Source organism: Carya illinoinensis, chromosome 3, assembly GCF_018687715.1.
Source record: "Carya illinoinensis cultivar Pawnee chromosome 3, C.illinoinensisPawnee_v1, whole genome shotgun sequence".
Lineage (NCBI taxonomy): Eukaryota > Viridiplantae > Streptophyta > Magnoliopsida > Fagales > Juglandaceae > Carya > Carya illinoinensis.
Window position 1 is genome coordinate 17509895 of NC_056754.1, and position 14362 is coordinate 17524256.

At 30.7% G+C, this 14362-nt stretch overlaps 2 protein-coding genes across 2 annotated transcripts; both read right to left on the reverse strand.

Moving 5' to 3' along the window:
* Nucleotides 1–722: 722 nt before the first annotated feature.
* LOC122303552 (replication protein A 70 kDa DNA-binding subunit B-like) lies at nt 723–3046 on the reverse strand. The gene is made up of 8 exons (XM_043115377.1): nt 2917–3046; nt 2558–2828; nt 2382–2478; nt 2158–2282; nt 1999–2077; nt 1758–1890; nt 1281–1438; nt 723–1178 (listed from the first exon to the last, which is right to left on the reverse strand). Exons 1-8 carry the CDS (start codon nt 2998–3000, stop codon nt 923–925), a joined length of 1203 nt encoding a protein of 400 aa, XP_042971311.1. The 5' UTR covers nt 3001–3046; the 3' UTR covers nt 723–922.
* Nucleotides 3047–3321: 275 nt separating this feature from the next.
* On the reverse strand, nt 3322–7196 carry LOC122304568. Its single transcript, XM_043116831.1, has 4 exons — nt 6635–7196; nt 5361–6553; nt 4124–5196; nt 3322–3604 (listed from the first exon to the last, which is right to left on the reverse strand). Exons 1-4 carry the CDS (start codon nt 7194–7196, stop codon nt 3322–3324), a joined length of 3111 nt encoding a protein of 1036 aa, XP_042972765.1.
* Between the last annotated feature and the right edge of the window lie 7166 nt (nt 7197–14362).

Genomic DNA, 14362 nt, shown 5'->3' on the forward strand with positions numbered 1-14362 from the left:
AATAAAATAATAAATAATAAGAAAGTATTCACAGCCCAACTAGCCTACAGTGGTATGCCCTCTTTAGGTTCAAGATTCAAACTCGTAGGTGAGAATAATATCTAGAGGTAATGTCTTATTGGTGAAAAGATCTTTACCTAATTAGTATGATGGGGAGGTGTTATACAGTTCCGGAATTTAATAATGTAAAAGGCATATTACTTATTGGTGTCATCAGTCCGATCTAGTTTGAAAGGGTCACGGATTAAAAATTTCATACTATCATTTTTGTCGTACCAAACCCTTAGCTATAGGTCTGGTCGGTCTATTCAGTCCATGAACCATTTTTTTCTTCGTTTTTCTTTTTTTTTTTTTTTCTTTATAGAAAAATTAATACAAAAATTATTTAAATTATCAAAATTGAAATTAAGTGATATACTTAAGATTTTATAAATAATTTTATTATATATATGGTCAATAGTGATTCTTAAGATGAAAATTATATAATTAATTCATACAATTACTATATAAAACAATATATTATATATATAATATTTATATATATATATATATATACTAGTAAAGCAGCACGTGCGATGCACGTGTGCCCAGTCGATATTTTTCTTAAGTGTAACAATTTAAAAAATTTTCAATTTAACTATAAATAGACAGAATTTTATCTATATTTTAACAATTTTCTTCCTCTTCATAATAAACATTATATATATATTGTTTGCAAAATATTCATTGCTATAATACAGCACTCTAATAAACATAACTACAACTATACATGAGTACCCTGTACTTATATATTACAATAGTCAAAAGTTTCAGAAGAGAAGTCTGGAAACTCATTCTGCTGTTCCTGGGACGTTATTAACAGATAATACAGTAAGTTTGTTTTGGCGTAACCTCCCAGATTCATTCATCTGCGCACCCAAGACTATGATCCACTCATTATTTTCAATATTGTTTGCAATGTTTTCAATATAAGGCAGATGTTCCTGTAACAATGAAAAAACATATAAAAAGATAATGTATCAAAATTTTTAAACGTATTTAAATGTATAGATTTTATCTCGTCTGTACGGTCTATAAGATCAACAGCTGTGCATCCCAAAATTTCCTCTGCCAAAGATCCAAAAATAACAACGGGTGTCGATGTGGTATCATCATACACATCTAAATAAACTCGACACCTGACAGCAATAAATAAATTATCATTCGTTGATATCAGCAAATAAAATGTTCTAACTACCATGTAAAAATTTTTAATTTCAAAATATGAGGAAAATGTTTACCTTGCCCGTGCAATTGCTGCATTCTTGCAACTATAACATATGAAGTTTTCACCGAGGTCATAGCCAGTTGCCTTGTTACAATTCTCACATGATACGTAGTGGAATGACTGGTGAAAATCAACCATTCTAAATTTGCCTCTAACCAAATATGTGGACCTCTGCATTAAGACAAAATAACTATGTGCACTAATCAACATCTAAACAATACCGTATAGAAGGATTCGAAATTCACCCTTATTACATAAATTAAATCTAACAAACAATCAACATTTCAAATTGAAGCATATGCACAGTTCTGAATCCACAGCACACAATTCACAAATTGCCATCCTCCATCTCCATTTCATTCCAACCAACCTCCAATCTCCATGTCCCAAAAACTTAGAATAAAATTAAACAATTCCAAAGAGTGAAAAAATGAATTGTATTCTTTAAAATAAGAAATTTGGCTTTAAAAAAAAAAAGAGAAAAATATACCGCCATTGCTGGAGCAGATATCAGTTTTTCTGCGATTTCAGATACTTTTATGATTGGATCGGTAGAACTACTTGAAGCTGATCCAAAACTATTTCCAATGATTTCTTCCAGCAATTTATCATTTTGTGCTGCCCTGAAAATTTGAATTAGTAAATAAAGTTAAACATCAATAGAAACAAAGAAAGATTTACAATGAAAAAAATCACATTAAATTTACAGTGTATTTAAATAAGTTATTTACCATGTACGTAATGCAACAGAAGATGAAAGAAGGGGTTCAACAATAAAGACACTCGTCGGTCTTGATGACAGCGATAGGCCTATATTATAAACATGAATGAATAAATATACAAGTATAAGATGTACAATTAACAACAATGTTAATATTAACAGGAAGTACCATTATAAGAAGAAACTTTGATCCGTGTTCCTAAAATAATTGGCTTTGCCAGAATAAGGTCAGAAATTTCGTGGCATTCGTCATGAACAAAGCGATTCCACATTGTTAAACGCAGGAGTTTTAGACTATTAAAAATGATAAATGGTGTTAAATTCATCATAATAAAACAATTATAATATATTAATCTAAAAATTTTACCAATGTGAGACAATATACGTTCATACCCTGGATCAATCAAGTATATCTCTTGGATCAACGATTTTCCATGGTTCGTATTCACTTCATTTGGCGGGTTCATATGAATTGCAAGTGCCAAAATATCTAGTTTAGGAAAAAAGAAATTGTTACTTTGCATTTAAAGGGAACTATATAAAAATATCGACATTTATATAGTAGTTACCTATTTCAGCATCTGTGTCTATGTGTACGCCAAGTTCATTCAAAGGAACAAGGTTATATTCTGGTGGTCTAAGTGCTGGCTCGTCTTCTTCGATCTCTTCAACAATGGTCTTGGAGTTTATTGTCCATTGAAATTGATATGGTCCTCTTTGATGCCTTGGATCCATTGTTCTTACCAAAGCATTTGCGATATAGTATGATTGGTAGATATACAGTGTATCATTACGTAGATCGATGTCTTTCCCAAAGATCACTGCCTGCACGCGATTTCCCTGTAAGAAGACAATGAATAAATTTAATTGTTTAATTTTGAACCATACACAAAATAATGATAAGTAATGAAGAGTAATATTTTAATACCTCAGAATCTAAAAGTACCAAATTTTGGTATTTTGTTGCTGAATTTTGCGCCGTACGTTTTGGTGACTTTTCTGTAACGATCATTTTGATTTTCCAATATCTTGTGGCTGGAGTAATGTCCCTAACAGATGTATATACGGTCCGCATGTTCACTGTAATTAAAAATTAGATGACAAACAAATGTGAATATATAACAAAAAAATTTATAGAATTATAAAATGAAAAAAAAACAGTATATGAATAATAATAACATAAAAGAATTGGAACACTCACATGATATTACAAAAGACATCAAAATAATTAGAACACTTGCATGATATTATAATGAATTTGTTAATCTTAAAAAATTTCTATATACAATGTTTTTTGTATAATTTGTTTCATAAACAGCACTTGTCATTGGTCTTATGTGCATTTTGACCGAATCAGCAGTCTTAGCTCTTGAAAGTGCAACATATAACGTCCATGAGAAAAGACAGGTTCTGGTAAGTATATTCCGACAGAATTTAACGTTTGTTCCTGTGATTTATTTACTGTCATTGCAAAACTTAACCTAACAGGAAATTGTGTCCTCTTAAATGGGAAGCCGTTATTTTCAGTTGTTTCTGGTAAAAATGCAATTCTAGGTATAAAAACTCTTTTACCACTGTGGTGACCAGATGAAATTCGTGCATCGATCAGATTACAACTAAAATTGCAACAAGTTAATCGTGTTCCATTGCAAAGACCTTCTGAAGGATTAATATTTTTAACTAACATAATAGGACAATTTCTTTTAAGTAACAATTCATGTGGTGGCAATCCGTTCGGTGTCAATGTATTTAAAAAATCTTCCATAATACCTTGTTCAGATACATCAATTATTTCATCAAAGCTATAATATCGTACAACGTCGCCAGGGAATTTGTTAATGAGAATAGTATTTATTTCATCAACTGACCGATTTTTTGGAGTTAATACAGCTCGATTTGACATTTCTATTAAATTGTCTGGATAGTTAGAAATATTTCCAAAAACAGCATCTAATAAAGAATTTAGAGAGTCAAGATCATTGGTATAGGGAATGGTCATTTCTTTGGGAATTTCGATATTTTCCTCAATAGTTATGGGTGCGTTACCATTGCCAACTTCAATTAAATAATGCGAGAAATCTGGATCTAATCTGGCTCTCATATTTTTTGTTAATTTTATTTTTTTTAAAATAGACCATAAATAAGAAGAAGCTAAGCTTGAATCAATCTGTTGTTCTTTTCTGCTATTACGAATCACAGGTAATACTTGTCGAAAGTCTCCACCAAAAACAATAACTTTCCCACCAAAAGGGAGATCTGTATCATTAATATCTTGCAACATTTTATCTAATGCTTCTATTGAATGTTTTGTAGACATGGGTGCTTCATCCCATATAATTAATTTTGCAAGTCGTAATAATTTAGCAAGATTTCCCTGTTTACTCACATTACATGTGCTGCTTTTATGTGCATTTAATAGAATCTTAAATCTTGAATGTGCTGTTCGTCCTCCAGGTAAGATGGAGGCAGCAACACCGGATGACACAGTTGCAAGTGCTATCATATTTTTCGATCTAATTTCTGCTAGAAGTGCTCTGTATAGAAAAGTTTTACCAGTACCAGCAGGGCCATCAACGAAAAAAGCATCAGCTTTATTTGATACTAATGTATGCAATATCAAATCATACGCATTTTTTTGTTCAGAATTTAGGACTTGTGATGCAAGTAAATCTTCAGTTGGAATTGTGACTACTCGTTCGTTGTCAATTTCTCTATTTGTAAATTCATCTTGACTGTAAAATATATCGGCAGGAACAAAACGATACATATTTATATCTTTTCCCATAGATTCTAGTGTGGAAGCAATATCTTGTAGAACCATCTTCCTAACAACTGTTGATGACACGTTTCTTATAAGAAAATCTGTAGACATTTCTTTTTCAAATCGCTCCCAAAGTTCTTTTGGGTTCGTAGGATTGCAATACACCAAAATTGTTGAGAAAAGGTGTCTTAAACTACTTGGTATCTGATATAGACAAGCTTCTTCTAAACAATCTTCTAAGCTACTATCTTTGTTTAACAAACCATGAGAAGTAGCTGCTTCACGATACATTGGTAGTACAACACCATTAACTGTTCTTAATTTCTCAAATGACGTTGCTCCTCTGATATGATTCAATAACATCCGTAGATAATATCTTTCACCTTCAAATGGATTGGCTGTAACAATTCGGCCTATAACAGTTTTTTTTTCCTCGGAGTCCAAATTCTACATTGTGAATCCCAAACAAATTTTTCAGGAAATTCTCTATACAACAATTTTCGTGCATTCTCGTCAATTTGGTTTCTATAAAAGAATTCTGTCAACATCGATTTTTTGGATGTATACGAGTTTAACACATTGTTTAGATCTTCGTGTGCACGAAAAGACACCAAATGTTGATCTTCTAGGTGTAGGTGCAAACTATAAACTGATGGATACATTTCGTTAAGCGTGAAACCGTATATTCTCCACATTGCTTCAGGTGGAGTAATCCATCTTCCCGATTGAAATTGTTCGATTTCGTCAATTTGTTGGTTATTTTCTTTGCTAATGATATTGAAAGCAACACGATCATGTCCTTTATAAATATACTTGTATAGATATTTAACAGCTTTAACTGTACAACAAATCTCAACGTTAATATGACAATTATATTTGGAAACAAGATACGGATTGTATGGAACAACCCACCGATTGTCTAAATCTTTTCCTCTAATTCTAGCAATGACTCCATTGTTAGAACGTTTGTATGAAGGGAAACAATCAGTTTCAACAGTTGTATTAGTTGTAAATTCTTTGGGGTATCGATTCTTACAGATGCCGTCTTTGTCCATACATATATTGGCTGGATTTAATATTCCGCAAGGACCACGCATCATGTGTCTAAGGACAACTTTATATAAATGTAAATTTCTCGTTTTGTTAGGTATTTCTGCTGAAACAATTTCGTCAAAAGTTTCAGGTGCATAAATTCTCCAGTCTTTCTGAAGTATAATTAAGAAATGAGCATGTGGTAGACCTCTTTTTTGATATTCGATGGTATAAACATATGCTGCAACCTTACCAAAAATTTCTCGCTTAAACATATCAATCTTCAATTCTTCTAATTTTGCTCTAAAGATTCTTGCAATTAAATCAGGGTGGTTCTGAACTTTTTCATGTGGATTTAGTTGTTCTAAGATTTCTTCCCAATTTGGATTACATGTCATGGTTAGAAATATATCAGGTTTGCCAAAACGTTGAACTAATGCCATTGCTTCCATATATCTCTTCCGCATATCTCTTGGACCTCCAATAAAAGATGAAGGTAGAATAATCCGTTTTCCAATATTGGATGCGCAAGTTTCTCCAACTGAAAGACTATCTACAATACCTTGATACACATATGATCTAATCTCATGTTGTTTCGAGCGAAAATAATCTAGTCTTGACGTTTCAATTTTAATGTACATATCGACAACAAATTGTTGCAGCAAACGACCAGATAGTAACAAAATCGACATGTACATATCTCTTATTTGTAATTTGAAACAATAATATTTACGACATGAAACCGTTGGTACTTTCTTCTTATTCTTCAAAACTGAAAATATGATAAAATATAGTTTAGAAAATTTAGATGAAACTAAAATACATAATTAAATTTACATAAATTTTTTATTACCTTGGCCTTCTTTTCGAAGAAATTCTTCCGCGCTATTTGAATGTTCAATAAAGTGTGATTCTAATGCCTGGGCATTTAACGATATCGTTCCTCTTTCTACTTTTTTGATTCCCTGGTGCCAACCCGAGTCACCGAAAGGAAACAATAATGGGTATTGTAATGGATCATAACATCCAAAATAATACTGAACAATATGACTGCCTCCTGCTTTGTTAAAAACAATAATGTCTCGACCTTTTTGTTCTGTACAGTTGTCAGTTTCTGTCCATATAGCTGCTACTTGCGATACCGACGGAGCATTGTAAACACGTTGGTCTAAATCAATATCTGATCTTATACGAATTGTATGATTTTCAAGACTTGAAATGTTGCTGAGGGTTCTAAAGAAGCGACAATATGGATTAACCTCAAGTATATCCATTAATCGAGCAATGATAGAAGGATCTAATTTTTCTGCGTCATGAATACGATTTTCTAACTCGTGCTCCGTATCGAAGAAATATAGTTGTAAATATGAAGGATGCCCATCTTCAGGAACTAAATCCTCAATATAATGATACATCTGTCCCTGAACTCTAAACGTGTAGATTCCTCTGTTTCGTCTGCATAATTCTTTATCAAATATAACTCCAAATGATGTGAAAGCGAATTTATTATTGTACGTGCGTGCATATGTACAAAACTTTTTAGACTCGACTGAATTAGAAGTGAATAATTGATAAAACTCATCTGAAAATTGATTACGGCTCAACGCTATTGTCCCATCAGCGCAACAAAAGCCGTTTGGTTCATGGTAAAATTTTCTTGCTCCACAATATTGGCACGAAAGCACAAAGGGTAAGTGGTTTGCCTCCAAAATGTCAGTTTGTAATATTCGTCTGAAAGACGTACCAACTGATGAAGTTTTCTGAACACTGCCAGAGTTGCAAGTTTCTATTCTAGATAGAGTAGATGCGGTCCTATGTATAATGTTACCAGAAGTGTTAATATTTGACGAAGATCCGATTTCTCTTGTACAAATAATTTCATAATCGTTTGAATTATAAGATACATTACGTTGAAATCTTGTTTCTGTTTGTTTTTTCTTACTTCTGCATTGTTTCAGTTCCGCATACCTCTGCCGCTTTTTTTGACGTAGTTCTTCTTTCTTCTCCTCTGATTGAGCAGCGTACCAATTTTTTTTTCCAACACCATTTCCAGATTCTTCAAAATTTATTTTTAAAGAATTTTAGATACAAATTAGTGAAGATACAATTTATGAAATTTTAATGTTCTATGTAATAAGATCGGCTTACCAGTTAGCATTCTTAGAACGAATCACAAATTTTGTAGGAATTTGACAGACTAAGAAGACATAAATAACAACTTGTCAAACACGCAGACATACAAAACAGAGAAACGAATATCCAAGGAAAGAAAAAAAAAAAAAACAAGCTTGCAATTATGTATCTCTAAAGCATAAAGAAATATTATATATAAATAATAGCATATGATTAACATTCATATCAAACCAAATATTAAATAACAATCTTATTGATTTGTAAAATAACATAGACAAATGAATTCATAAAATAATACAAAATAAATAGAGGAACATTTATTTATATGGATAATAACAAAACATACCTGGAGATAGAGGACAAATGAAAGATCAGTAGAAAATGAGGAGATCACGACCCAGCAAATCAAGGAGCACAAAGACAACGACACATGCAACAACTTTGCTGTAAATGAATATATTATAAAACATCACACAACCACTCTGATAATATATTATTATTTATTAAATAAGACTATATTAACATATCAAAAATTAATCTGTTAATAACGCACCTCTGTTTTGTAGGCATGATCATCACGTTTATTAATTTGTTAACTTTAGGAACTTTTTTTTGTATAAGTTTTTTAGTGCTTTTTTATTTTTAAGTCAAAAAGTTAATTAGGATGGTCCAATAATCAAAAGCAACCGGATGATCATCATGTTTCTCGTTTATAATTAATTAATAATATATAAATGAGATAGAGGTAGTACTCATGTTCGACGTGGTGAGATATTATATATATATATATATATATATATAGAGAATTAATTTGTGAGCTCGTGACAACACATGCCATACAACTAATTGTATATTCAAACTGTAAACTTCAAACAAATTAAAATCATAAGATCAAGATAGTATTGACAATATATTCTTTTTAAATATATATATATATATATGTATATATATAAATCTCGTGCATCGACGTTTGAACATCCTGGAAATCATATTGTAAATGTTTTGCCAAATTTACTTTATAAAAAAATTATGAAGAATCATAATATTTGTAAAAGATTGTAAAATTAGCTAATGAAAAAGATGATGATCAATTACAAGAAAAATAAGCATTTGTGATTAATTATTTACAATAAAAATATGCTCATTTTAACATGAACATAAGAAATAACTGACTACAAATAAGCATTATTTTTGTAGTGTAAGTGCATGTTTGGAATTATGATGGAAAATATAGTTTATAACTTTAGGACTTATAGCTTATGACTTAAGTAACAAATAATTGGTCGCAAATAAACAGTTTTCTTATAGTGAAACGACGATAATTCGAGTTTTTAAAGATTATCACCATATCGCAAATAAGCAGTTGAAAATTATATAAATATTTTCACCTATTGACAGTTTTTTAAAAATTTAAATTATATTCTAAATTATCTGAAAAAGTGCATTTGAAGAAAGATACTAAAATGATATGTTTCCTCAAACTTACTTTTTAGTTTATTTGAGATTAAAAAGAATTATAATATGTAGCACCCAAACAATCAATTTTTTTTTTTCGTTAAATGACTTTTAAGGCTCTTTAAGTACTTTTTAAAACTCCAAACACAATCCTAAATAGGCCCTAAATGTCAATCATGCTAGCTGGCCTGATCAATCTAATGATAACATAGAATTTCTACAAGAAAAAATAATAGAGATCAGAAATTACTGCCACAAATTAACGCAATGCATGACGTAATGACCTATTTGACGTTGAAAACAAAAACAAAAACAAAAACACACACACATGCACGATATCTCCATGGTTGGCTCTTCACTTGTAGTAAGAGGAGCATCCTATGTAAATGCAACACATGAGCAATGGCAAGGTAGGCCACGTACAATATCATTCAACCTTAGCACGTACCCTTGGTGCTCATGAGAACTCGTTGGATTGAGAGGACGTGAGCTCTAACTATATACAAGATTTATACATGATTCTAAAACTGTATATAACATTACTCTGAGATTTAATAGACAAAGAGTAGGACCATGCTCTTTTGTTTAGTTGTAGCAAATTATAATAATAGAAGACGATGATGGATGTAGACTTTCAAGGCATCCGAGGAACTTTATAAATATCAAAATAGATTAAACAAAGAGATTGATGGTTGTTGTTCGAAACCCATCACATGCTTTCCCACATGGATATTGTCATCGCTCACATGAAACAGACATATATAGATGGTCCCATGCAGCATGGTCATAAAATATTCTTCCAACTAATATCACTCCTTTTATTATATATAGATCAGATCGATCACCTTTCATGATCATTTTGGTATTAAAAACTCAATCTCACCTCTTATAAATAATTTCTTCTATATATATTTATTTATTTTCTGACGTCATAAACAATATTTACTTGTTCATGATCATGTACTTAATTTCAAGTGATATATATATTCAAGTAATTGCTAACAAGTTTTACCTGTTGGGGATAATTATTATTATTATTTGTCAATAAATAAATAATTAAGCTAGGGTGGCTAGTACTCATTAATTTTGTTGACTTTAGTAACTGTGAATAAGAATTTTTAATGACCAAGTATATAACTTATATATGATGACTTTAATTAGGTTAGTGGTTACCATAGAAAGACTAACTTTTGTTGACTTTTATCTCTACCATTCATATTATATATAGTTGCTTGTAATATATGTTTATTATTAACCAGCTTCTTGTATATGAAGAGGGGGATCGAGATGATCGCTCAGCTACGAAAATTATAGTAAGGAATATCAGATCAATAAATGAAGATAAGAAAATAACATATGGAATGAAAAAATACCATGAAAATGGAACTTATAAAAAGCATAGATCGATATCACATATCAAAATTCTTGAATAAAATATTTTTCAAAATTAATTTGCCATTCAAAGCAAGGATCCACAAAAAAATTATAAGTAGAGACCAGCAAAAAGAGATATATAATATATATATATATATATATATAAAAGCACTTACAGGTCTTGAAATGAACAATAGAGAGTCTTTTATATATTTAGATCTCTTGATGAGAACAATTCCTGTTTAGACACAAAAGGCATTGTAAGTTTTAATTGTATTATATATATATATATACACAGGCAGATTATGTGTAGGCAGATTTTCCTTACCATGAAGAAAGAAATAAAACTAAGGAAATACGTACCTTCTGAAACAAAAACCGAATCAGCAATACGAGACGAAGTGAACACAAATGAGCCATTAAGACCGTTTTAAGGTGCCTATTGTCCTCAATCATCCAGACGTCCTATCACGCTGCAAAACTACTGTTGCATGATGTCTGCTCAATTACTTGACACCATTGTTTTCATTACAGAAGACAAAATTTAGTGAAAGATGGTTCGTCTATTATTAGCGTGCATGCATTTTTTCTTGTGTTTGGTATTTTTTTTAAAGTGCGATATGATTCTTGAAAGCAAATAAAATCATATAAAATGTGAAAAATTTCCAAGTGTTGGAAATTTGAAATTGTCCATATCCTAAAAGACTACCACTTACCATCTCAGAAAAGAATCAAGTAGTCTTTTATATTTTTTTTTAATGTTTTTTTATTAATGTGCATACATCATTTTAAATGACTATATATATTTAAGTGATTAATTTACAAATGAGTCACGTCAATAAATAAGACCAAGAATACTTTTATTTAAAAAGATGAAATGACATGCTCAAGTTGCTTGAAGATGGAAGAAGCACGTCTTTTTACTGAGCTTAAAGTCTCTTGTTTTTGTTTGGTTATTGAGTAGTCAGCAGTCTAACCATGTGAGTAGAAGAAAATGACAACACTCATCTCTCTCTCTTGAAGTCTTCCTTTTATCTTTATGTCGATCGTTCGATTTTCTTCTTGATAAGATTGCTAAATTTCTTAATCAATACATTAATAAGAAAGAAAAAAGCGCGTAAGGAACATATAATAAGACTGTTATGAGTTAACTGTCAACCTCCTCTTACCCTTTTTTTTTTTAAAGCGCCCCCTTTGAATGTCAAAATCAGCCTAATTACAGCATCGATCTATGGGTTTCTTTGAATGGGGATCGATATACATATCGCAAACACTTGCATCGATCGACATGACATGATCATGAATTTGATGGCATAACTTAAAAATAAATTGTTGTTAATAATACATATATGCAGATATAATAATTGTAATTATATATGTAACCTGATCATGATGGCCGTTATTGATCATCCCATTAATTAAGTTAGTTAGCTAGCTAGCTAGCGCAGGCCCTAAATGCAAATTGTAAGTGTATTTATGGATGACAAGGATTTGCGAGTATATATCGTCATGCTAGTAGCTTACAAACTCACCAGTTCATGCACAACCAGGATTAAGCAAAAACCCACTTCACCCATCACTACAAGAAAAATAGCTTTTTGTGACCAATTTATAGCTGCGATTAGCATGAGATTTGAGACTTTATCAAAAGTTTTTTATTTTTTATTTTTCAGTAGTGCAGTCAAATTCTGCTTGGAATTTCCTGCTCAACTTCACATTCCATGACACATGTTTGACGACTATGAAGTACTTGCACATTGCTTTAACTTAAACAGTGATCTGTACCTTTTATGTCTGAGAAGAAATTATGCTGCTCAGTGTTTATTGCTGAGCATGCCGCCCTTAGTTTTTTTCTTTCTTTTTTTTTTATATAATTTTTTAATATATTTAAACATTTTTAAAAAATAAAAAAATCTACCAATATATTTAAAATTATTTTCTTAATTATTAAATAAAAAAATTAAAAAAAAAATTGTGACTAATGACCACTTTGAAAAGGCAAATAGAGAAGATATACAAACATTTTCTAATAATAACTTTAGTATAAAATAATAAGATAATGATAGATTTACTCATTGTACAAATTGTGATTTTCATCCAGAGGTTTCTCGGTCGTCCAAGAGTCATGCGGGAAGAAGCGTCGAAGTCCCCAAGTCCTCTTTCTTCCTCCTCCTTATTTTCCTTTTTTCTCAATTTTACACTTTTATCCTTCTTGTCACTTACCGCGTGATTGTTAAGGTTCTTTTTCTTTTTCTTTTTTTTTTACAAAAGAACTTTATGAAAAATGAATTAAATTTTACATTTCACATTTATATAATCCAAGACCAATACTATAAAGCAGGCATTTGCTTTTGAAAAAACTTTAGAAACACAAAACCTGACACAAGCTAATGTACTTAAACAAGTGCAAAACTAATCACCCAGTATAATAAATAAAATTCTTGATTTTTAATATATTTGTTGAGTCTTTTTAAGGTTGAGATCAATTTGAGGAAAATATGCACAATCATCTCAAACTATAACAGTATCTGTTCCAATCATCTCCTAAACTATCAAAAACTTGTAATGGACTCCCTTCTCCCTTTAAAATAGTCCAAATTAGCCCTAACAATTTAAAAAAATATATAATAGTATAAAATAATAAAAAAAAGTAAGGAACCCACAAGAAGGAAGATATGTTTGCTTTGATTACAGAGGACAAGGCGGGACCAACATTGAATAAGGACTTGTCATCTACTTTCCAATGACAATTCGAATCCACACGTCTAATATCAGTTATCCAGTGCACTATCACTATTGATAAAAAAAATTTTAATATACGTAATCCCTGACATCACTTCGGTGGAAAAAATCATTTAGCTCGATTCTTTTTCATCCATGTAATTTGGCACCCTTGAGCTTCCTTTTATTGTTGCATGTGAGACTAAAATGAAGTTTATTGTTTCATCTGCTAAAATGAAGTTTTTGCTATTCTGGGAGCACTAAAACATATCAATAATTTGTAGAAGCAGATAATAGCACAAATTGATTAGGAAATGTGTTGATTACATATAACATAGCAAATTACTTCATTTTAGTACACTGCAGGTAGAATTCCATGCATATTATGCAGTAGTCATCAGTTCATCTTCAATTATGTTATTACTACAATAAATGGCAAAAGTTCAAAATGTCTTAAAATAAAGAACAAAAGAAATAAGTACATCTCATTCAGTATACTGAAGTAACTGAGGTTATTCATGTGAATTAACCTGTTTAGAAGGAGACCAGCAACACTGTCATGATTGTTGATATCTTGATCCACTGGAATTTTTCCAAATAACAAGCAAAGATTTTACAAGTGAATTGTAACTAAAAAATTTGTAAAATGACAAGCTTCAATTGGGATTTAGAGAACATTCATGGAGAAGATGAATGAAATTATTAGATCTAAAATATCATCTCTTAAATACAATTAGTATTTCAGATTCATATTACGGTTTTGTAAGAAATTGTGCATTATTAAAGGAGAAATAAAATGGAACACATAAAAGATCAAACAGAAGATAGAAACACAAATATGAATATTTGTGAAGTATTATTTTATTATCACAAAGCAAAATTACAGAAATTTGAGGCT